At 37.2% G+C, this 22477-nt stretch overlaps 1 protein-coding gene across 5 annotated transcripts; it reads left to right on the plus strand.

Moving 5' to 3' along the window:
• The first annotated feature begins 1020 nt into the window (after window positions 1-1020).
• ACTR6 (actin related protein 6) lies at window positions 1021-22069 on the plus strand. 5 transcript variants are annotated; one of them, XM_065937472.1, is made up of 12 exons: window positions 1032-1145; window positions 4253-4416; window positions 5576-5693; window positions 6272-6340; window positions 7206-7329; window positions 8504-8639; window positions 8732-8788; window positions 9911-10009; window positions 10105-10126; window positions 15505-15676; window positions 17355-17493; window positions 19704-22069. In XM_065937472.1, exons 2-12 carry the CDS (start codon window positions 4277-4279, stop codon window positions 19831-19833), a joined length of 1206 nt encoding a protein of 401 aa, XP_065793544.1. In that variant the 5' UTR covers window positions 1032-1145; window positions 4253-4276; the 3' UTR covers window positions 19834-22069. The 5 variants fall into 5 exon arrangements, with proteins under 5 accessions (XP_065793561.1, XP_065793569.1, XP_065793544.1 ...); XM_065937464.1 differs by having other exon boundaries at window positions 10105-10183; window positions 19704-22068; XM_065937489.1 differs by lacking the exon at window positions 4253-4416 and having other exon boundaries at window positions 1021-1145; window positions 10105-10183; window positions 19704-22067.
• The last annotated feature ends 408 nt before the right edge of the window (window positions 22070-22477 follow it).

Here is a 22477-nt window from a genome sequence, read left to right on the forward strand (position 1 = left end):
TTTACTCTTCATAAAACAATTCTGCAAGGGGAAGTTATTATAGTACTCCATTTTATACATGAGGAAACTAAGGTGTAGAGAGGTTAACTAACCGGTCCATCACATGTAGTGGCAGAGTCAGCATTTGACCCAGGAGTTTTAAAGAAGAAACAGCACTCTTAACTACTATCTTTGATTTCAGTAATAGTACCTACTTCAAAAATTGTAAAGATTAAATTAAGAAATACACCCAAAACCCAACATTTAACCACACGCATTAAGTGCTGTGTAAGTATTAACCCTTATCTTCATCACCCAAGATTACACAGCCGTTTTGTGGCAGGGTCCGGATTCCAATTTAAAATTCATTCTCTTAACCATTACGATACTGTGGAGTGAGCTCGAGTCATCACGGGAACACACAGGAGGAATACCTAATTTTAAGAAGGGGAACGGAGAGGGAGTGTGTCAGGTGTCAAGAAGCTTTTTTAGATAAGACACAAAGCTAGGTCCACAAGAGCAAGCGGACGGGCAAGAGTGAGTAAAACAGCGAGGCGGTTGACGGAACAGCGTATTTGTAACAAGGTGATTGGATCCAACATTCGGGTGAGCAGCGGCGCATGATGAAGCTTAAGAGTCTTCATACCCAATTCCAGGCTGCGTATGGTTTTGCAATGTATTCTTCAGAAGACGTCACTGAATAAATAATACTATTCGAACACACAACCTTTCCTCCCAACCCTCCCACAAAGATGGTTCGTTACAGACGCTATAAGAAACTTCCAAGAACAACTCAAATCTGCAAAAGTCAAGAACAATCACGCATTGAAAGAAAAAAAAAACTTTAGCATTTTCTCTCTTATTGAATCTGGCCAAGAAGTAAAAAGGATAGAAAGTACGGTATGACTCTTGCGAGCAGATAGGGCGGCAGTGCAATCTCTGGTTTCCGGCGTCCTCGGTTGCTAAGGGAGACCGGAAGCGACCGTGTGCTCGGTGGGTGCAACCATAGAGTGCCGGAAGCAGTAACCATAGAGTGCTGGGAAAAGCGTGAGCAGAGGGGTCGGAGAAGAAGGCTGCAGAGACTTGGTTTCCGCTGAAATGACAACGTTAGTGCTGGATAACGGAGCTTACAACGCCAAAATCGGCTACAGCCATGAAACTGTCTCGTAAGTGTTCGCTGCCCGCGAGGGACAAAGCATATATGCCTAGTAGTTACATGTGCTACGCTTCATTTTGGGACGTCTGTAAACTGCAAACCCCCCGGCGCGGCTCTTACTCTGTTGGAGGGATTCTCGGCTTGGAACTGGGTAGCTGGGAAGCTTTGAAGTGGAACTTGGATTACTGATTTTGGATTTTGTGGCCCCGGAAGTGGGATGTGTGTTTCGTTTCGTAACAGGAAATAGGAAAGTAGGCTTCTAAAGAAGAGGTTCCCAAATGAGGGGCCTGTACACAAGGTTCCTGAACCGTCTGGAATGGTGGGCAACATTTTGCGTGTATGTGCATTTTTGCTGGGAAGCAGTTATGGCTTCCGTCGTATCCTCCACGGGTTCAATGCACCCCCCCCCCCCCGCCACAGTGTAAAAACCACTGAGTCAGTGACTGAAGACTTTGAAGTCTTTGTATTCAAGCCCTTCTAAGTGCTCTCTGACTGACCTGGTTGATTTAGACTCAGTTAAACTGGCGTGCTGCTATTCATGGGGTCGCATAGAGTCAGACACGACTGAGCGACTGAACTGAACTGAAATGAAACAAATAATGCACTGGCATTAATTAACTATTTACCTTTGAGTAAAGACTCAGATCAGTTCCGTCGCTCAGTCCTGTCCGACTCTTTGCGACCCGGTGAACCACAGCACGCCAGGCCTCCCTGTCCATCACCAAATCCCTGAGTCCACTCACACCCATGACCACTGAGTTGGTGATGCCATCCAACCATCTCATCCTCTGTCGAACTCTTCTCCTCCTGCTCTCAATCTTTCCCAGCATCAGGGTCTTTTCAAATGAGTCAGCTCTTTGCATCAGGTGGCCAAAGTACTGGAGTTTCAACTTCAACATCAGTCCTTCCAATGAACACCCAGGACTGATCCCCTTTAGGATGGACTGGTCGGATGTCCTTGCAGTCCAGGAGACTCTCAGGAGTCTTCTCCAACACCACAGTTCAAAAGCATCAATTCTTCAGCGCTCAGATTTCTTTATAGTCCAACTCTCACATCCATACATGACCACAGGAAAAACCATAACTTTGACTGGACGGACCTTTATGGTCAAAGTGATGTCTCTGCTTTTTAATATGCTGACTAGGTTGGTCATAACTTTCCTTCCAAGGAGTAAGTGTCTTTTAATTTCATGGCTGCAATCACCATCTACACTGATTTTGGAGCCCAGAAAAATAAAGTCAGCCACTGTTTCCATTGTTTCCCCATCTATTTGCCATGAAGTGATGAGACCGGATGCCAAGATCTTAGTTTTCTGAATGTTGAGTTTTAAGCCAACTTTTTCACTCTCCTCTTTCACTTTCATCAAGAGGCTGTTTCATTCTTCTTCACTTTCTGCCATAAGGATGGTGTCATCTGCATATCTGAGGTTATTAATTTCTCCCTGCAATCTTGATTCCAGCTTGTGCTTCCTCCAACCCAGCATTTCTCATGATGTACTCTGCATATAAGCTAAGTAAGCAGGGTGACAATATACAGCCGTGATGTCCTCCTTTTCCTATTTGGAACCAGTCTGTTGTTCCATGTCCAGTTCTAACTGTTGCTTCCTGACCTGCATACAGGTTTCTCAGGAGGCAAGTCAGGTGGTCTGGTATTCCCATCTCTTTCGGAATTTTCCACAGTTTATTGTGAGCCACACAGTCAAAGGCTTTGGCATAGTCAATAAAGCAAAAGTAGATGTTTTTCTGGAACTCTCTTGCTTTTTCAATGATCTAGCAAATGTTGGCAATTTGATCTCTGGTTCCTCTGCCTTTTCTAAAACCAGCTTGAACATCTGGAAGTTCACGATTCACTTTTTACTAAAGCCTGGCTTGGAGAATTTTAAACATCACTTGAGTAGCATGTGAGATGAGGGCAATTGTGCGGTAGTTCGAGCATTCTTTGGCATTGCCTTTCTTTGGAATTGGAATAAAAACTGACCTTTTCCAGTCCTGTGGCCATTGCTGAGTTTTCCAAATTTGCTGGCATATTGAGTGCAGCACTTTCACAGCATCATCTTTCAGGATTTGAAATAGCTCAACTGGAATTCCATCACCTCCACTACCTTTGCTCGTACTGATGCTTCCTAAGGACCACTTGACTTCCCATTCCAGGATGTCTGGCTCTGGGTGAGTGATCACACCATTGTGATGATCTGGGTTGTGAGGATCTTTTTTGTACTGTTCTGTGAATTCTTGCCACCTCTTCTTACTATCTTCTGCTTCTGTTAGGTCCATACCATTTCTGTCCTTTTTTGAGCCCATCTTTGCATGAAATGTTCCCTTGGTATCTCTAGTCTTTCGCATTCTATTGTTTTCCTCTATTTCTTTGCATTGATCACTGAGGAGGGTTTTTTTATCTCTCTTTGCTATTCTTTGGAACTCTGCATTCAAATGGGTGTATCTTTCCTTTTCTCCTTTGCTTTTCGCTTCTCTTCTTTCAACAGCTATTTGTAAGGCCTCCTCAGACAGCCATTTTGCTTTTTTGCATTTCTTTTTCTCAGGGATGGTCTTGATTCCTGTCTCCTGTACAGTGTCACGAACCTCCATCCATAGTTCATCAGGCACTCTGTCTATAAGATCTAGTCCCCTAAATCTATTTCTCACTTCTACTGTATAGTCATAAGGGATTTGATTTAGGTCATACCTGAATGATCTAGTGGTGTTCTTCACTTGCTTCAGTTTCAGTCTGAATTTAGCAATAAGAAGTTCATGATCTGAGCCACAGTCAACTCCTGGTCTTGTTTTTGCTGACTGTATAGAGCTTTTCCATCTTTGGCTGCAAAGAATATAATTAATCTGATTTCGGTGTTGACCATCTGATGATGTCCATGTGTACAGTCCATGAGTAAAGACTAAGCAAATTTAAAGACTCGCTTTTCCTGGAGCGTATTCACAGGGGACCTGGGGACTTTTTTTTACTTCCTCCTTTCCTTTTTTTTTTAAGAGAACAGTCAAACTGAGTAAAACTGTAAATTGTTGCAGTCTTATTTTGGCAGTGTGTATTATTGTTCTTATCTTTTAACAGCAAGTCTCTTATCATTTACTTAAGGACTAATTTAAAAGTCTTGATAAGAGTAGGTGCAGAATACTCAGGCTTCCCTGATGGCTCAGACGGTAAAGCATCCACCTGCAATGAGGGAGACCTGGGTTGGATCCCTGAGTCAGGAAGATCCCCTGGTGAAGGAAATGGCAACCCACTGCAGTACTCTTGCCTGGAAAATCCCATGGACCAAGGAGCCTCGGTATAGTGACAAAAGGGGTGGGGGAAGAAGCAAGCTCATTAATTAAGGATAGTACATTGACTAGAATAATAATAAAGAATAATAATATAGCCATAAGATTAACTAGAATGCAGGGTTTAAAAATCATGTCCTGAGAGATTATGCACTTTCACTGTATTATCTCAATTAATGCAAAGGTTTTGATTGCCTTTAGTGCAAAGTAATCCTCAGGCCATAGTAGCATATTTGAGGGTGGCAAATTCTGCTCCCCCTCACTTTCTCGCTATCCCTCTTTCTCTCTATATATATATGTATATATATGTGCACACAGACGCATACAATACATATATGTGTAGACATGTATGATGGATAATGGTTCTAGTTAGTCTTCCTAACCAGATTGTAAGCTCATGGTGAGTAGCAACTATATTTAAAACTACCTCCTACTTCTGTACCCTATAGTATCTTGCAACTGAAGATCTTTGACTCCATGAAAACTTAATTTTATGGTCAGAATTTTGAACTTGCTTTTTTTTAAAATTAGGATGATATTAAGAGTTTTTTTCAGGAACTTTACCTCAGCCCCTCTTCACCTGTGTGCAGTGGCAGAATCAATGCCCACCTGTAGTAATATCTTGAGGATTACTTGAGGAAAATAATGCAGTGCAGAACTTGGTATATGGTGAAAGTGAAAGTCCCTCAGTCCTGTCCGACTCTTTGCGTCCTCATGAACTATACAGTCCATGGAGTTCTCCAGGCCAGAATACTGGAGTGGGTAGCTGTTTCCTTCTCTAGAGGATCTTCCCAACCCAGGGGTCAAACCCAGGTCTCCTGCATTGCTGGTGAATTCTTTACCAGCTGAGCCACAAGGGAAGCCCAAGAATACTGGAGTGGGTGGCCTATCCCTTCTCCAGCAGATCTTCCCTAGCAAGGAATCGGAACCGGAGTCTCCTGCATTCCAGGCAGATTCTTTATCAACTGAGCTATTAGGGAAGCCCTGGTATATGGTAGAACTTTTTTTTTTTTTAATCATTTTAAAATATTTTGAAGACAGAATGAGAAACATTGGTTCTGGAAATTTTCATGTTCTTTCTTTTAGAAAGTAAAAGTGGTTGTTAGGTAATTGTATTTTTGAGAACTAAGTATTTAGGACATAATTACATTATTTGTTTCTTTGTAGAGTTATTCCAAATTGTCAGTTCAGATCAAAAACAGCACGTCTTAAAACTTTTACTGCTAACCAGATAGATGAAATAAAGGACCCTTCTGGACTCTTTTATATTCTTCCTTTTCAAAAGGTAATCCAACTCTATGACATTTCTAGCATTAAGGACCTACATTTAAAGATAATTTGAAATGTATTATAAGATTTTGTGTGTTTGAAAATATTTCTAGATCTCTGAGAAAGCGTTATTTAAATTTGAATTAAGAGCTTATTAAAACCAAAAATTGAATTAAAATTGTTATGTTAAAAAATAGCCATGAATAATTATACCTCTATGAAAAAGAATCAACTATACTTCAATAAAGAAAAATAAATGACCATAATTTAGCTACTGATTGTGGGCACTGAATTTACTTGTGTTAAAGCTAAATGAAATACAAACATTAAAGAAAATAAACACAGAGGGGCATCTCTACATATTGGTGTGTCTTTTGAGCCCTTTGATGTTTTCGTTATTGTTAATTTGTAATGTTTTGAATTTTTAAAAGGAGAAAAACATATCAATGTAAAAGCTTTGAGAGTCAACTAGTATTAGAGTGGTAAAGAGAGAGTAATTAAGAGATAGTAATCCATGATTTACAATGTATTGATCTGATTTTTTTAAATTCTACAAATATTTTTGATAGTTAATTCATAAAACAAATTTTTTAGGGCTACTTGGTGAATTGGGATGTTCAAAGACAAGTTTGGGATTACCTTTTTGGAAAAGAAATGTATCAGGTAACAAGTTGGAGTATGTATTCAGATATCTATTTCCATGTCTCATTCAAGTGAAAAATTAGAAGTTATATTTTAAGATTTATAAATTTTTGAATATTTCTTACAATATTTAAGTCACTTAATCTACTGTGCTTAGTTTTGATTTTCTAAATAAGTGCAAGTGCATAGAATTTCTATTGTGAAGTGGAATTTGAGGTTGAGAAGAGTTAATCTATATAAAACTTAAGATTAAAATTTTACTTCAGATATCGACTATTCTTAGACCACTTTATCATCTCATTTTCACAATAAAATTTTTTTGCTCATATATCTGAATGTGTGAATGATACAATGTTAGAATTTTGTGCTCTTAATATCTTTAGTATGACTTTAGGTATCCTGAGAGAATGTTCAGATCTTAGTGCTTCTTTAGGAGTATGTGGGAGAGAATTGTGTAAACATTGAATATCCCAAAGCTTGTCACCTTTTACCTTTTATTTTTTACCTTTTAACTTTTAAAAACAAAATACCAGTTCCAGTGCTTGTAGTTGTATCACTCATTATTTTTGCATAATTATCTTTAAACAATTTGATGGTAACGTTTTATCAATGCTACCATTAAAAGAGTTAAATAATAATTGAAGACTGTTGTTGCTGTGACCTGACTTCCCAAGTTCAGTGCTAAGTTTGTCGTTAACTAGTGGTGTGGACCTCGGGAGCTCATTCAGCTCTTTGTGTCTCAGTTTGCTCAGCTTTCAAAAGGGGATAATAGTAAGACCTGTCTTCTAGGGTTATTGTGAGAATTAAATAGATGTATATGCATAAAGCAGATGTTTATCATTATAACTACAAAGCTACAAAACTGGGAATTTCTTTCCTCTTATAGGTTGACTTTTTAGACACTAATATTATTATCACAGAACCATATTTTAACTTCACTTCAATTCAGGAATCAATGAATGAAATCTTATTTGAAGAATACCAGTTTCAAGCAGTATTAAGAGTAAATGGTGAGTTAAAGTTCTTATTGAAATTGAGTTATGTGAATATGAATAAACACTTAAAATCCAAGAATATTGAGTGACATTCTTTTAGATTTGATGAAGTTTAAAACTAGATGAAGCCCTCGAGCTTATTAGTCAAACTTCTCTCGCTATATCTTTTTAATATGGTATTTCTCCCTAATTAACTAGCAATGTATTTCTAATCTCTGAAAGTTTATTTTTTCTGAGATAGTTGTCTTTTCTATCACTGATGTGTTTGCTATTCTTATTATTGTTTGAAATAATGTTAATAACTTACCCTGCCAATATGAGGAAAAACAATCTATAAATATCATCTAGAAGTTAGTTTTTTAAACGCTATAATTACATGACTGAACAAAAGAAGTATTCACCTATTTAGCATGTAGCATTTAAGTCTGTATAAACAACAATATACTGTAATGGTTAGGAACCTAATCTCTAGAACAGTGTTCTCAACCAAGAGTGACATTGCACCTGGGGACATTTAACAGTGTCTGGAGACATTTTTCTTTTTTTTTTTTTTTCTGGAGACATTTTTCATTGTCACAACTGGGACGGTGCTTCTTGCATCTAATATGTAGAGGACCAAGATCCTGCTAAAACAATGCACAGTAAAGCCCGCAACGCTGGGGAAGCATCTGACCCACAATGTCGGTAGTTCTGAAGTTGAGAAAATCTGCAGTAGAGTCATGCTGCTTACGTTTGAATCCTGACTCTGTTACTTTCTAATCATGTGACCTTGGGCATGTTATTAACATCTCTGTTTCAGTTTCTACATCTGTAAAAATGGGATTGTTGTGAGGATTATAACACACACACTTAAATGGAGTTTAGAATAGTGCCCAGCATGTAATAAATGCTCAGCAAAATTATTTGCTATTAAAATATTAAAATGGCTATTATAAGTTGTGAAGTGAATATTTACCTTCAAAGTTGATCACACATTTTTTATCATTTTCCAAAAAAATAGTGTGTTTCAGTGTTCAAATATCTGACAGAATTAGGAATGTTATTTTAGATTAACTTTTTTTTTTACAAAGGAAAATTTCTGTCTTTCTGTTTGCTTTAGTTTGCTGCTTTTCTTTACTTATTGTTTTAAATTAGTTGTACTTTTATTCATTGTGTTTATTTTTTTCTTTACCTTTTGTTTTCTTAATAGCTGGGGCTCTCAGCGCACATAGGTATTTCCGGGATAATCCTTCTGAGTTATGCTGTATCATTGTAGATAGTGGGTATTCCTTCACACACATAGTTCCTTACTGTCGGAGTAAGAAGAAGAAAGAAGCAATTATTCGGTGAGTTGCACTCAATTTTCATCTTATTTCTTATAATAAAACTGGATGAAATGTGTGATAAACTGAACTAAATTTGAATTCTTCCTTTTTAGGATAAATGTGGGAGGAAAACTCCTAACCAATCATCTAAAAGAAATCATATCTTATAGGTAATACTTAGCTTTGATTCTATGGGAAGATGAGATGCTGGGGGTGAAATTTTTAAAGTAATTTGAAATTATTCTTTGCCTTTAGTTCTAATTTCAGGTGACAATTCTGAATTATTGCTTTAAAGACTGTATCACATAGATACTGGGTTGCCCAAAAAGTTCATTTGGGTTTTTCTGTAACCTTATGAAAGAACTTAAATGAACTTTTTGACCTACTCAGTAAATACCAATGATGTTCAAATTAAAAAGCTTTCTGACATATGAAATGGTAGTGTCCACCAAAAAGACATTTCCAATTTCTCGGGAGTTTAATACATTAATAATATTTTAAAATTACAAATGTGCATATACCTTGTAAAACATTTTACAATGCATATAAGGAAATAAGGGTCTAAAAAGAAAATAAATCTCTACTTCCCTTTTCCATTTCTCTTGTCAGTTCTCCATACACAGTACAGTACTTGAGCTTTATTTATCTTTTATCCTTTTTTAATCTCTAAAAGCCTTAATAATGTGCACTGCCATGTATAAAACAGTAGCTAGTAGGAACTACTTTTTAGCACGGGAAGCTCAGCTCAGGCCTCTGTAATGACCCAGAGGGATGGGATGTTGGGGTGGGCGTGAGAGGGAGGTCCAAGAGGGCGGGTATGTGTGTATACATACAGCTGGTTCACTTTGTTATATAACAGAAGCTAACACAACAGTGTCAAGCAACTATATTCCCCCCCAAAAAATACATAAATAGGTATGTTTCTGGATTAGCCAGTATTAGTTGACTGTCCACTATTAAAAGGTTAGGAATTAGTGTACTTAATACCTCCCAAGGAGGGCATAGCAACCCACCCTAGTATTCTTGCCTGGAGAATCCCCATGGACAGAGGAGCTTGGCAGGCTACCGTCCATGGACTTGCAAAGAGTTAGACATGACTGAGTGACTAAGCACAACTTCAATAAGATAATGGAATGGGTATTCCATAAAGTTAAAAATATTTTACACATTCAAAAATTTAGTATTTTTTAAAGATCAGTTACCTGGAGATTTAATTCCAGAAAAAATACTTTCAATGGTAAGTTGCATTTAAATTTTTTTCATTTCACATTACCATTTTTATTTCTGTTTAGGCAGTTACACGTTATGGATGAAACACATGTGATTAACCAAGTGAAAGAAGATGTATGCTATGTGTCTCAGGATTTTTACAGAGACATGGATATTGCCAAGTATGTATAATGATAGCCTAAGAATTGGAAAGTTGATTCTTGGCTAATGTTAAACATAGTTAAAATACTTCATAAGTCTCTATTTTGTTTTCCAGGTTGAAAGGAGAAGAAAATACGGTAATGGTAGACTATGTTTTGCCTGACTTTAGTACAATTAAAAAGGGCTTTTGTAAGGTAATTTTTTAAAAAATTTTATTTTGTATTAGCATGAAGTTAATTTATAATGTATTAATTTCAGGTGCATAATAAGTGATCCAGTTTTTCATTATTCTTTTTCAAGTGTTTTCTCTCTGTTATTACAGAATATTAAGTAGAGTTCCCTGTGCTATACAGTAGATTCTTATTGATTATTTATTTTATATATATTGTGCATGGATGCATGCTAAGTTGCTTCAGTTGTGTCCAACTCGTTGTGGCCCCAGGACTGTAGCCTGCCAGGTTGCTCTGTCCTTGGGATTCTCCAGGCAAGAATACTCGGATGGGTAACCATTATCTTTTCCAAGGGATTTTCCCGACCCAGTGATTGAACCCGAGTCTCCTGCATTGCAGATAGATTCTATACTATCTAAGCCACCAGGGAATCCCGTAATAACTCCATAGTCTGTAGTCCACCAGGCTCCTCTGTTCATGAAATTTTCTAGGCAAGAATATTGGAGTGGGTAGCCATTCCCTTCTCCAGGGGATCTTCCTGACCCAGGGATTGAACCTGAATCTTGCATTGCAGGCGGATTGTTGACCATCTGAGCCATCTATATAGAAGTGTATGTTAATCCCAATGTCCTAATTTATTCTTCTCCCCACCTTTCTCTTCTGACAGCCATAAGTTTGTTTTCTAAGTCTGTGATGTAATTTTAAGTTTTTCTTCAAGCGACTACTCAGGTTTGAAAAGCATCTAGCTGGGATTGATGGAATGTCAGAGTTGTTGATGATAGCCTTCTTACCTGTATGCCATTTCTATAGACACCAGAGTATGAATGATTAACTAATATCTGTATTAAAATTATTTAGAAAAAGAACTATCCATTGTGATAGTTTATGGGACAAATCTGGAGATGCTGCTGCTGCTGCTAAGTCACTTCAGTCGTGTCCAACTCTGTGCGACCCCATAGACAGCAGCCCACCAGGCTCCCCTGTCCCTGGGATTCTCCAGGCAAGAACACTGGAGTGGGTTGCCAGTTCCTTCTCCAATGCATGAAAGTGAAAAGTGAAAGGGAAGTCGCTCAGTCGTATGCGACTCTTAGCGACCCCATGGACTGCAGCCTACCAGGCTCCTCCGTCCATGGGATTTTCCAGGCAAGAGTACTGGAGTGGGGTGCCATTGCCTTCTCCAAAATCTGGAGATAAACAGTAACTTTACCTATATTATGGTTTACCCATTTTTGTTTTCTTAAGAATTAGTGTAAGTCCAGTTAGAAGTAGATTATTTGCCTGTTGTGAATGTTATTGACACAGCAGACCCAGGGCTGTGGTATCAGATTGTAGTTGAAAAGGGCAAAATCCAGTGTACTTTGAAAATGTTGAGAAGAGTTTATCTTGGATGTCAGACCAATATAATTCCTCCTTATCTTTGATCAGCTCAGTTTTATGTTTGGGTAAATGTGAAGTTTGCCCTTACAGTTACTGGCTTGGTGAGGACTTCTAGAAGTTAAAAGTCTTTGGTCAGAAACCTAAGCACACAGAGAGTTTCACAAGGAGACATTTATGGTGATATTCACTGCAGTGTACATTGAGTGAAAAATTGGGAAGAGCCTAAATACTCACTAATGGAAGAAGAATAAATTTTGATTTATTCATGTTATAAAGTAAGCAGTTAAAGTATAGTAGAGATATGTGATCATCATGGATAAATCTCAGAAATGTATTTCTGTTTAGAAGACTATATGTATAAAGTATAAAAACTGTATATAAACCATATTTAAAATGAGAGTGTTCTCTGTGAAGTTACATTAAACTGACTGATGGATACATGGGTTTTATATAATTATTTATACTTGTTTTTATGCCTGAAATTAAAAAAAATTTGGGGACCATATTTTTAAGGTGAAATACAAATCAGAATTCAGAGAAGGCTACCCAAGTCCTTATAAAATCAGTATGGTCCTATGATATCCTTAGAAATAGATCCTTGTGGAAGGACCGAGGCTAACTTTAAGAAGTGAGAATTATGACAGATTATGGAATCAGGTTGTCTGGACATGAACTGGGGAGAGGAACTGGAAGCCGGAATCCCATATAGAATATGGAAGATGTATTTTTTTCTTTACAAGACAAGGAAAACTGCCCCAAACATATAGATACTAGGCCTCTTTCTTATCAGGCACCTTTGATCATCCTCATACAGTTATAGCAGCCCAGTGATATAAACACCTTATAGAGAATCTACAGCACTGTGAACTTATGGTGATAAGGTAATCTGTATTTCTACCAGGATGGACCCTGAATGATGGGCCCTGTGTCTCTAAACCTGACTGAAAATCACCTGGGCCACTTGAAGAACAATTGATGTCCGTGTTCTTTGTTCCTGTCCCTGGAAAGATTTAGTACCTAAGTTTGGAAACTTAAATCTCTAAAAGAGAAGAAAATCTCTTCCAGGTGATTGGACTATTAGCTAAATTTGGAAGTCTTCCTCTTTTTGTAAAATGTAGTTCTCTCCTGCCCTGCAAATGACAACTTATCAGTTTATTGGACATTATCTGCTGAACTCTGCCAGTTTCCTTCCCAAATCATAAGCCTGATTTCTCTGCCCTGCACCGTACATAGTGAGCTGGTAGAGGTGTGGTTGTTCCATGAATTCCTATTATATTGTTTCTCATCAGAGAAGAAAGGCAAAAGCCACATCGTATTGTTTGCAGCTCTTTCATTGACTTTGGCCTTGTAATCAGAATCTTGGTGTGACTGCACTTCTATGGACTCCTTGTTATGTGTACTCTTCAATATCAATTGAGTAGACATAGTTGGACTGGACTTTTACCAGATGATGGAATGTTACCTCAAATGTCTGTTTAAAAAATAACGGTTTAATTTCTACTTTGCCAGTTAATATTAAAATTTATATTTCAGTGCATGTTAAATTGTGTACATCGTAATAATTTTTTTAAGGTTTAGAAATGACTATATTTTATATATGTTAGGATTACTCCTAAAATGTATCTTTTTAAATTTAATACTTGATTAACTTATTTTCATTGTTGCCTGATAATCAAAATCTTTGATGAGAGCTAATAAAATATGTTTTGAAATTAGAAAAATCATACTGCATAAAATGAAAGAGAATTTGTTTCAGAGTCTTTATACTTAGAATATTGCTAAAACTTGGACCTTGATTGTTTATTCAGGAATATTTTTAAATACTCAGGAAAAAGTTATAACCTTGATTTTCTAGTATTGATGACAGCAATAATGATGAGGTCTGTAATATTGTTACTGACTACAGCTGATAGAAATTCCAGTTTTATTCTTTAACAGAAAGAGAATGCCTACTAAAGTGTAATGAATGCTTTACTGACCTTAATTGAGAAAATTAAGTTAACAATTATTTAATAGTTACCAGTTGTCATTTTTAAACATTTTTTTCATGCTACCAGAATGAAATTTATGAGGACTGTACAGTCAATTATGGCCTGCATTAACTAAAATAGCAACTCCCAGCAGCCCTTTTAAATTTCTTCATCTATGTCTAAAACAAAAATCATTTTGGAATTGTACTCTTAGAAACTGCTTGTAGTTCCAGATTACATATTAACAATGACTTCAGAACTAATATTCAGCTATGATTTCTACGAATGGCTCTTTCCCCTAGTTAGATATTAGACCCTGGGTCAGTCACTTGATCTTCTGTAAAATTAGGGGTGTGGACTAGAAAACTTCTTTTTTGTCAAATGAAATTCTCCATATCTCTATCTGTCTCAAGTTATTTTGAGTGTTGACAAGATGAGTTATATCCTGTACCCTCAAAGCAATATCATTTTTAAATGAATTTGTAAATTTATAGGAAGTATTTTCCATTCTTCTTGAGAAGGAAGAATACTTTATCTGTGAAGAAATGATATTCTTCTCTTTGCCAGCGCAGCAGTAGTTTAACTGGGTAAAAAGTGACATGTAGTTTTCCTTGTTCTTCCTAGAGTATTGTGAATTTATTGTAGTTTTTAGGATATTTTTATTTAGAAACAATGTTTCAAGTGAGAAATTTCCAAATAATAGCAATCAGAATCGTTCACATCCAGGTTAGGAGTAGCAATGTAGTACATGCATGCTAAGGTGCTTCAGTCGTGTCCGACTCTTTGCAACCCCATGAACTGTAGCCCGCCAGGCCCCTCTGTCCATGGGGTTCTTCAGGCAAGAATTCTGGAGTGGGTTGCCACGCCCTCCTCCAGGAGATCTTCCTGACCCAGGGATCGAACCTGTGTCTCCTGTGGAATGTAGTAGGAGGAAATACTGTGTGTTTTGGTTTATTAGCTGAATGATCTCGAGCAAGTCACATAACCTTGCCTAGTCCATTGGATCATTAATAAAAGGAAAATACGCCTGCTTTAGTGGGTTATATGAGAATTCAGAGTGATAATGTATGTAATCCGCCTAAAGAAAATTCCACATTGTTGTCTTGCATGCTGTACTGGGTCTCGGATTTGTGATGGTGAATAATATGGACAACAAAGGATAACAGGATGATTACTGGAGAGACCTTTTGTTTGGGAGTCAGAAAAAGCCTCTCTGAGGAAGCTGAAACCTGAACAGAGAATGGATGACTGATTACATTGAGGAATCTGTTATAGTCTTTATATACTTTACTGTCTAACAACAAATTAGTATTTCCTTTCATACATTTTAAATAATTTTATATTTTTATAAAGGATTTGGATATAGTCGGTTACAGGTAAAAATGCATGTATGAGTCAAATGAAGTTTATGTCTTTAAAGACCGTCTCGAAGAGCTGATGATTCTTAGTACAGTTGAGAGGAACCATTATTTTAATGATGTAGAATGTTATATAAGGAAATTATTTTTTTCCTGGGCCCTTCAGAAATTACAGCTCACAGAGTTGAATGGGTTAGCAGAAAATAAATAACAGAAAATTTTCAGTGATAAAGTCCATTTATTTGCCTAAATCACTTGGTAACTGATTTTTGAATAGAGATTGAATGCATAATAAAAAAATTTTAGAGTATGATCTTTGTTCTTTAGAAAGTGGATTCACTCTGCTATTATAGATTATGAAATTCCTTCTGCTCTATTATCCTTTTCTTTTTTTTGTTTTAAAATGTGTGGAATAAAGCCAGCTCATCTTTGGGGGAATAGCTGCATTAAGAGTAAATAATCACTTAATTGTGTGGTTTAGGTAACAGGAGAGAAGACCACGTTTTTCTAACTTTTGAGAATCCTGAAACTCCAAGAACATGGTTAATATATTGGTATTTCACAGTATTAAGATTACTAAATGTTATTTGTTATATGAGCTAGATAATGTAGCATACTTTTCATCTTATTTTTCTTTAAGCCAAGAGAAGAGATGGTGTTAAGTGGAAAATACAAATCTGGGGAACAAATTCTTCGTTTGGCCAATGAGAGATTTGCTGTTCCAGAAATACTCTTCAATCCTTCTGATATAGGCATTCAAGAAATGGGGATTCCAGAAGCTATTGTCTATTCAATTCAGAACTTACCTGAAGGTACATTAATAAATTAATGAGGAATAATGATATCCTTGTTGCTCAGCTGGTAAAGAATCCGCCTGCAGTGCAGGAGACCTGGGTTCGATCCCTGAGTTGGGAAGATCCCCTGGAGGAGGGAAGGGCTACCCACTCCAGTATTGTGGCCTAGAGAATTCCACGGACTGTGTAGTCCATGGGGTTGCAGAGAGTAGGACACAACTGAGCGACTTTCACACAATGATATTTTTTAAAAATTGTAAGCTCTCTGAATCTTAAGAAGTCAACTGTTTCTTCTGAATAATTCAAACAAATGGCTACTTTATTTGCAGAGACTTTCAGATCCAGTATGCACTTGAATGATTCTTTATTGGTCCCAGATTATAAACTTGATATAAGTAATTATGGTCTATTTAAACTTAAAGTAATTCATCTCTTTATGAGTATTAAATTGCTATATCCTTTTTAGAAAAGTTTTAAGCCAAATTTGCACAGAATAGAAATTTATAATTTAACAATTTAATGGTTTTGAGTTGTTGATGAGAGTGGTTTATTCCTTCTGTTATATTTAGATTAATATACTGGAAGTTAGGGTTTTTTTTTTTCTTTTCGGAAGTTAGTTTTATTAAAATTAAAGTACAGTGCTTCACAGTGTTGTCTGGGTTCTCTTGAAGCATGATTTAATGAGATGATGTTCTAGAGTTTTGGAGTACTTTTCCTTGAAAATGTCTCCCTCTTCTTAAGGAACAATTTAGGCATTGTAGAAAATCTTGCACATGCAATGCCCTTTCCTCTCACTAAAAAAAAGAAGAAAAAGAAAGATAATACCATCACCTTAATATAGCTTCTCCTGGATATCTTTCCAACCCAGGGATCAAACCCAGGTCCCCCACATTGCAGCAGATTTTTTACCATCTGAGCCATAACCAGTTGTTTTAATACAGCTGTTTTACAGCTATTTTCATATTAATATTTCATGTTGTTTTCTCATTTTATATAGCCAGTATTTTTCACTATCATTTGTAAGTATTACACAGTTAGTATGTGTGTCTCAGTGAGATAACATGGAAACTTGAATTCTCAAGTTTAAAATGGACCTCCTGGGGACATCCCTGGCGGTCCAGTGGTTAAGACTTTGCTCCCCAGTGCAGGGGGCGCAGGTTCAATCCCTGGTCGGAGAGCTAAAAACCCACATGCCTGGCGGCCAAAAACCAAAACATGAAACGGAAACAGTATTGTAACAAATTCAATAAAGACTAAAAAAAAAAAAGAAACAAATAAAATGGACCTCCTTTTTATCTTTACACCAGCTGACCATCTCAGCCTACATAAAGACCTCTTCCATTTTATGGAAGAACAGTTGTAATTTTCATATGTCTGGTACTAGAATTTTGCTCATTTACATATAGCTTATGTGTATATGTAATAAATTGCTAGTAGTTCAACCCCTTCACTTTTGCCTTTCTTTTAAAGATTTACGAGGTCATATTTCTATTTAATGTATTTATTTGTATAAATGATAATCTCATTACAACATCTTATAATTTATATGGTTGTTAAAAAAGATAAATGGTTTCCCAACTAGTAGCTTGAATTCCTAATTGCTTTTACCTAAGCCCACCTCCCTATTTCTCCAGAAAGATAAGTAAACAGATTTTCTAATGTCTCTTTTCTCTCTCTTTTTTATCTCTTTTAAAAGAAATGCAGCCACATTTTTTTAAGAACATCGTTTTGACAGGAGGAAATTCCCTTTTCCCAGGATTTAGGGATCGAGTTTACTCGGAAGTTCGATGTCTCACTCCAACAGATTACGATGTTTCTGTTGTGCTGCCTGAAAAGTAAGTCTTGGCTTCCATAGAAACAGATCATGGAAGTTAGTTTGTAGATAAAAGAGGTCTATAGGGGGACTTGAGTTTAAAGCCTAGTTTTGCCGTGTTGGCAGGTTTATTTCACCTTTGGGATGCTCATTTTTCTTTTCTCGAAAATTGAAATGACAAACCTTACATTTAAGTGGATTAAAATGGGGTGAAATATGTAAAGTACTGACCATCATGTTTAGTAAGTAACAGGTGCTCAGTTAATATAAGATCACTTCCCTTGGTAAATCAGTCCTCGTTCCTAAGAAATTTTTACAGACAAAGCAGTTAGGTTATTATCTGTTTGATTTCTCTGAGCTGTCATTTTTTGAGAGTTCCTATCAAGAATACAAATATGAGGATTTAACCAATAAGATAAATTATGTCAACTGATAAGTTTTAAAATAGTTTAAAATATTTAACATAAAAAAAAAAATAAAATATTTAACATAAACTTTTATGTTTAAGTAGTCTTTTTTAAAAAAAAACTTCAAAGCTATTTCACATGTACCCTCTATCCTGTTTTATGAGAAAAAGCAGATAATTAAGGTAGAATTTTAGAGCTGTCAGAAAGGCTTACAGATCTGTCTAGTCCTTTGTATTTACTTTCTAAATAGGCAAAGGCTGGTTAGTTAACAGAGGCCTTTTGGTAAGTTAATTGCAGTAACCAGACTAAAGTTTAGCTGTCTTTAGTTGGAGGCAGGAGTTCTCACCAAATTCCGGTAATCCCCCATCACTGCTCCACTGTAGCAGAGTTGAAAACAAGACCCCACACACCTGATGCTGGCCGCAAGGTATGTGGGGTCTCAGTTCTCCAACCAGGGATTGAATCCACATCCCTGCATTGGAAACGCAGAGAATCTTAACCTCTGGACCACCAGGGAAGTCCACCACATACCTGATTTTTAATTTTAGAATTTTATTTTAAAGCTAAAGTGGAGTTTTTTTAAATCAATATCAGTTAATAGAAGGCCCTCATCTGGTCACTTAATTTGATAGCCATCAGGTAAAAAAGTAAACAACCATTAGATGTTGGAATGATTTTTATCAGCATTAATGTTCATATACTCTTTTGAATATGAAGTATATTGAATTTTTATCCTGAATTTTAAAATGCAAATCATAAAGACACATGGGTATGAAAAGAGAAATAGTTTTTATTCTTTTACCCATCAGATCTCTTTTGCACATCTTTACAGATAGATCTAGATACAGGTTTAGTTTTTTTAAGGTTAGAAATGCAATAAATACAATAGGGAAATTTTGTGTATCATTTCTCAGATTTACAATTGAACTGGGGGAGAGGAATAGAATCACCCAGTGTAACCAGTGTAACCTCGGTTGTGCATAAACTAGCGTCTGATGTGCCCAGGTTACCTGGGGCCCTTTCCTGCCGTGTGACAGGTCTGTCATGCCTTGTGCGTTCTTTCTCCTTCCTTTCATGACCCCTCCCCTCCCTGCACTGTGCTTCCTACGTGTCTCATTTATCAGAGGGAACAGAGTGTAGGAGCAAAAGCGCAGACTGTGAAAACTACTCCAGGTTGAAGCCCAGTTTCAGTCCTAAGCTCTTTGAACCTCATTTTCCAGATATAAAAGTGAGTTTATAAGAGCTGTTTTGTCGGTTGCAGGGTGAATTGATGAGATGATGTGTCTTTGCTGCATACAAAAGTTAGACTCAGATATATTCCAGTTTTTCTCTTTATGCATTTTTGATCTTTAGTTTGTATTCTTGATTTTTCTTAGAAGATCCATAAATTCAGAGCACAGAGAAAAAGTAAAGAAGATCTATTTGCAGTGGTAACCAAGTTTCTTTTATGAGTTTCTTCTGTGAAAGTGAAAAGTGAAAGTTAATCACTGTTAGAAACCCGGTGGACTATAGGCCTCCAGGCTCCCCTGTTCACGGAATTTTCCAGGCAAGAGTACTGGAGTGGGTTGCTGTTTCCTTCTCCAGGGGATTTTCTTCTCCAAGAGATTGAACTGAACCCAGTCTCCTGCATTGCAGGCAGATTCTTTACCATTTGAGCCACCAGGGAAGCCCCTCCTCTGAAGTTTATACTTATTTTCACCCTTGAAATGATTTTCTGTTAAATGAAGTTGGGTAGAGATTGCCACATTTTAGTTATTAATTAATGTTTCTGGCATTTCAGTTCTGTAAAATCATCTGGGTTCATTTATTTTACCTTTATTTTTAGCCCTATTACTTACGCCTGGGAAGGCGGAAAATTGATATCAGAGAATGACGATTTTGAAGATATGGTGGTAACAAGAGAAGATTATGAAGAAAATGGACATAGCATCTGTGAAGAGAAATTTGATATTTAAGAAACATTTCTGAAAGTTCTGATTTACTATGACAAAGGTTTAATTTTTCAGTGTTCTTTTTAAAGGAAGTTAAGGACCTGTGTTAGCTTTCATCCCAAGATAACATCTTGAACTTATGTAAATACTCTGCTTCATGGCTAATTTTCAAAGGTTTCTTAGCTAGGGAGTAAGTAAACTGTAACTCACCCCATATTTTCATTTAGGAGCTAGACTTATTCTAACAATGCTTATCTGTTTCTGAGAGTAAGTTTTCTTTCATTAAAATATGAAAGAGTGAGTGTAATTTAAGTTTAATTCTTTATAGCCAAAAACACAAACTTAACTGTCTCACTGGTCAGGTTTCCTTAGAAGGTAGTTTTGTGTGACTGACTCAGAATTGACTAGTGTGTGTTCATCATTCCCTTCCCCAGTGGAGATACAATTTCTCTCTTTTAGAACTAAGTATTTTATTTTTAAATTGCCATTTTTATTTATATATACTAAAATTGGAAAAACTAATCTATGTTTGTATCATGTTTATTTTTTACTTGGCGTAAGTGTGAAAAGATGACAATCTAAACTGATTTAGATGAGTGTTTTTGATCACTACCGTGTTTCAGAAGTGTATTATTTCACTCATAAAAACACTATACCATTTTTTGTTTATTTTTCTTATACACCATTTTTTACGATGAAATTCTTACATCATTGGGCTCATGAATCAAATTCCTACCAGTCTCTTCACCATAGCTAGAATCTTGCGCCTACCCCATGGCTTCGGGGATTTTAACAGCCTAGAGTGAAAGAAGGTAGTTTTCCAAAGGAAAATTAAGATAAAGAGACAGATGCTGGGCAGGGTGAAAGAACTGCCCACTACAGTTACATTTGGATTATATGGATGGTCCCTGACTCAACAGTGGTTCCTCTTAGTGATTGTTTGACTCTTCAGTGGTGCAAAAGCAGTATGCATTTAGTAGAGACTGTTCTTCAGATTTTGAAGATTGATTTATTTATTTTTGGCTGTACTGGCTCTTTGTTGCTTTGTGTGGGCTTTCCCTGACTGTGGCGAGCAGGGGCTCCTCTTCGTTGCGGTGCATGGACTTCTGATTGCCGTGGCTTCCCTTGTTGCAGAGCACAGGCTCTAGGTGCACGGGCTACAGAAGTGTGACGCTTGGACTCAGTGGTTGTGGCACTCAGCTTCAGTTGCTCTGCACATGTGGGATCTCGCTGGGCCAGGGATTGAAGCTGTGCCCTCTGTGTTAACAGATGGGTTCTTAACCACTGGACCACCAGGGAAGCCCTGTTCTTGGAATTTTGAATTTTGATCTTTTCCCAACCTAGTGATGTGTGGTATGTTACTTTCTTGTGATGCTGGGCCGCATTTGGGCACATGGGTATTCATTATATTAGAATCTTTATCTCATAGTTTTCAAGTCTCTGATCCACTAGTTCAAACTTGAGCCGTCATTGCCAGCCATATCTTCATGCAAATTGAACAACCAGAAATGCCGCTGTTAGTTCTGCCCTGGCATCATTTCCCTCCCCCAGCGCAGGTTAGACTTGTTCAGTGGCATGCCGTGTCAAGGGGAAGTGGTCTATGCAAGACTGGACTCAGGATGGCAAGTTAATCACAAGAGCTCACACTTAGGACGTTTATTCTTACCACACTGTTTGCCTTTCTCTCAACCCACATCTGACCAAAGGGAAAGCATTCAGGCCTAGTTTATGAGTGGATTCTGCATGACATGGCTGGCAGTAACCAGAAGTGGAATGCTGGCGAAGATTAAAAGTTGAACTATCACACCCATAAATAAAGTGTCACTGGTCACAGAGTTAAGTGAGAGTTCATCTGCAACAGCAACCTTTTGGTTTTTATGTTCAAAAACCTTTTTAGCACATAACCAGTTACACAGAAAAGAGGTCTCAGGAGTGGCTTTCACATTAAAAAAGAATGAAATGCCATTTGCAGCAACATGTATGAACCTAGAGATTGTCATACTGAGTTGAACTAAGTTGGACAGAGAAGGAGAAATACAGTGTGACATTCTTTATATGTGGAATATAAAAAGAAATGATACAAATGAATTCACAAAGCAAGCGGACTCAGAGAAGGAACTTAGAGTTGCGGAGTTGGGGGAAGGGATGGTTCGAGAGTCTGGGATGGACATGTACACGCTGCTATATATACAATGGATAACCAGCAGAGACCTACTGTCTAGCGCAGGGAGCTCTTCTCAGTGGTACGTGGCGGCCTGGATGGGAGGGGAGTTTGGGGGAGAGGGGATACATGGACATACATGGCCGAGTCCCTTCGCTGTTCACCTGAAACTGTCATAACATTGCTAATCAGCTATACACTAATACAAAATCAAAAGTAAAAAAAAATTTAGAAAAGAGTGGTTTTCAGTCTTGAACATTCTTTTTAATTAATTAATTACTGTTTTATTTTTGACTGTGCTGGGTCTTTATTGCTGCGCGTGGGCTTTCTCTAGTTGTGGCAAGCGGGGGCTACTCTCTCGTTGCAGTGTGAACTTCTCATGGTGGTGGCTTCTCTTTTCTTTTTCTAATTTATTTTAAATTGGTAGATAACTGCTTTACAAAGCTTCTCTTGCTGCAGGACACGAGCTGTATGGTGCATGGGCTTCAGTAGTTGTGGTTCACAGGC

This window comes from Muntiacus reevesi, chromosome 1 (assembly GCF_963930625.1).
Source record: "Muntiacus reevesi chromosome 1, mMunRee1.1, whole genome shotgun sequence".
Lineage (NCBI taxonomy): Eukaryota > Metazoa > Chordata > Mammalia > Artiodactyla > Cervidae > Muntiacus > Muntiacus reevesi.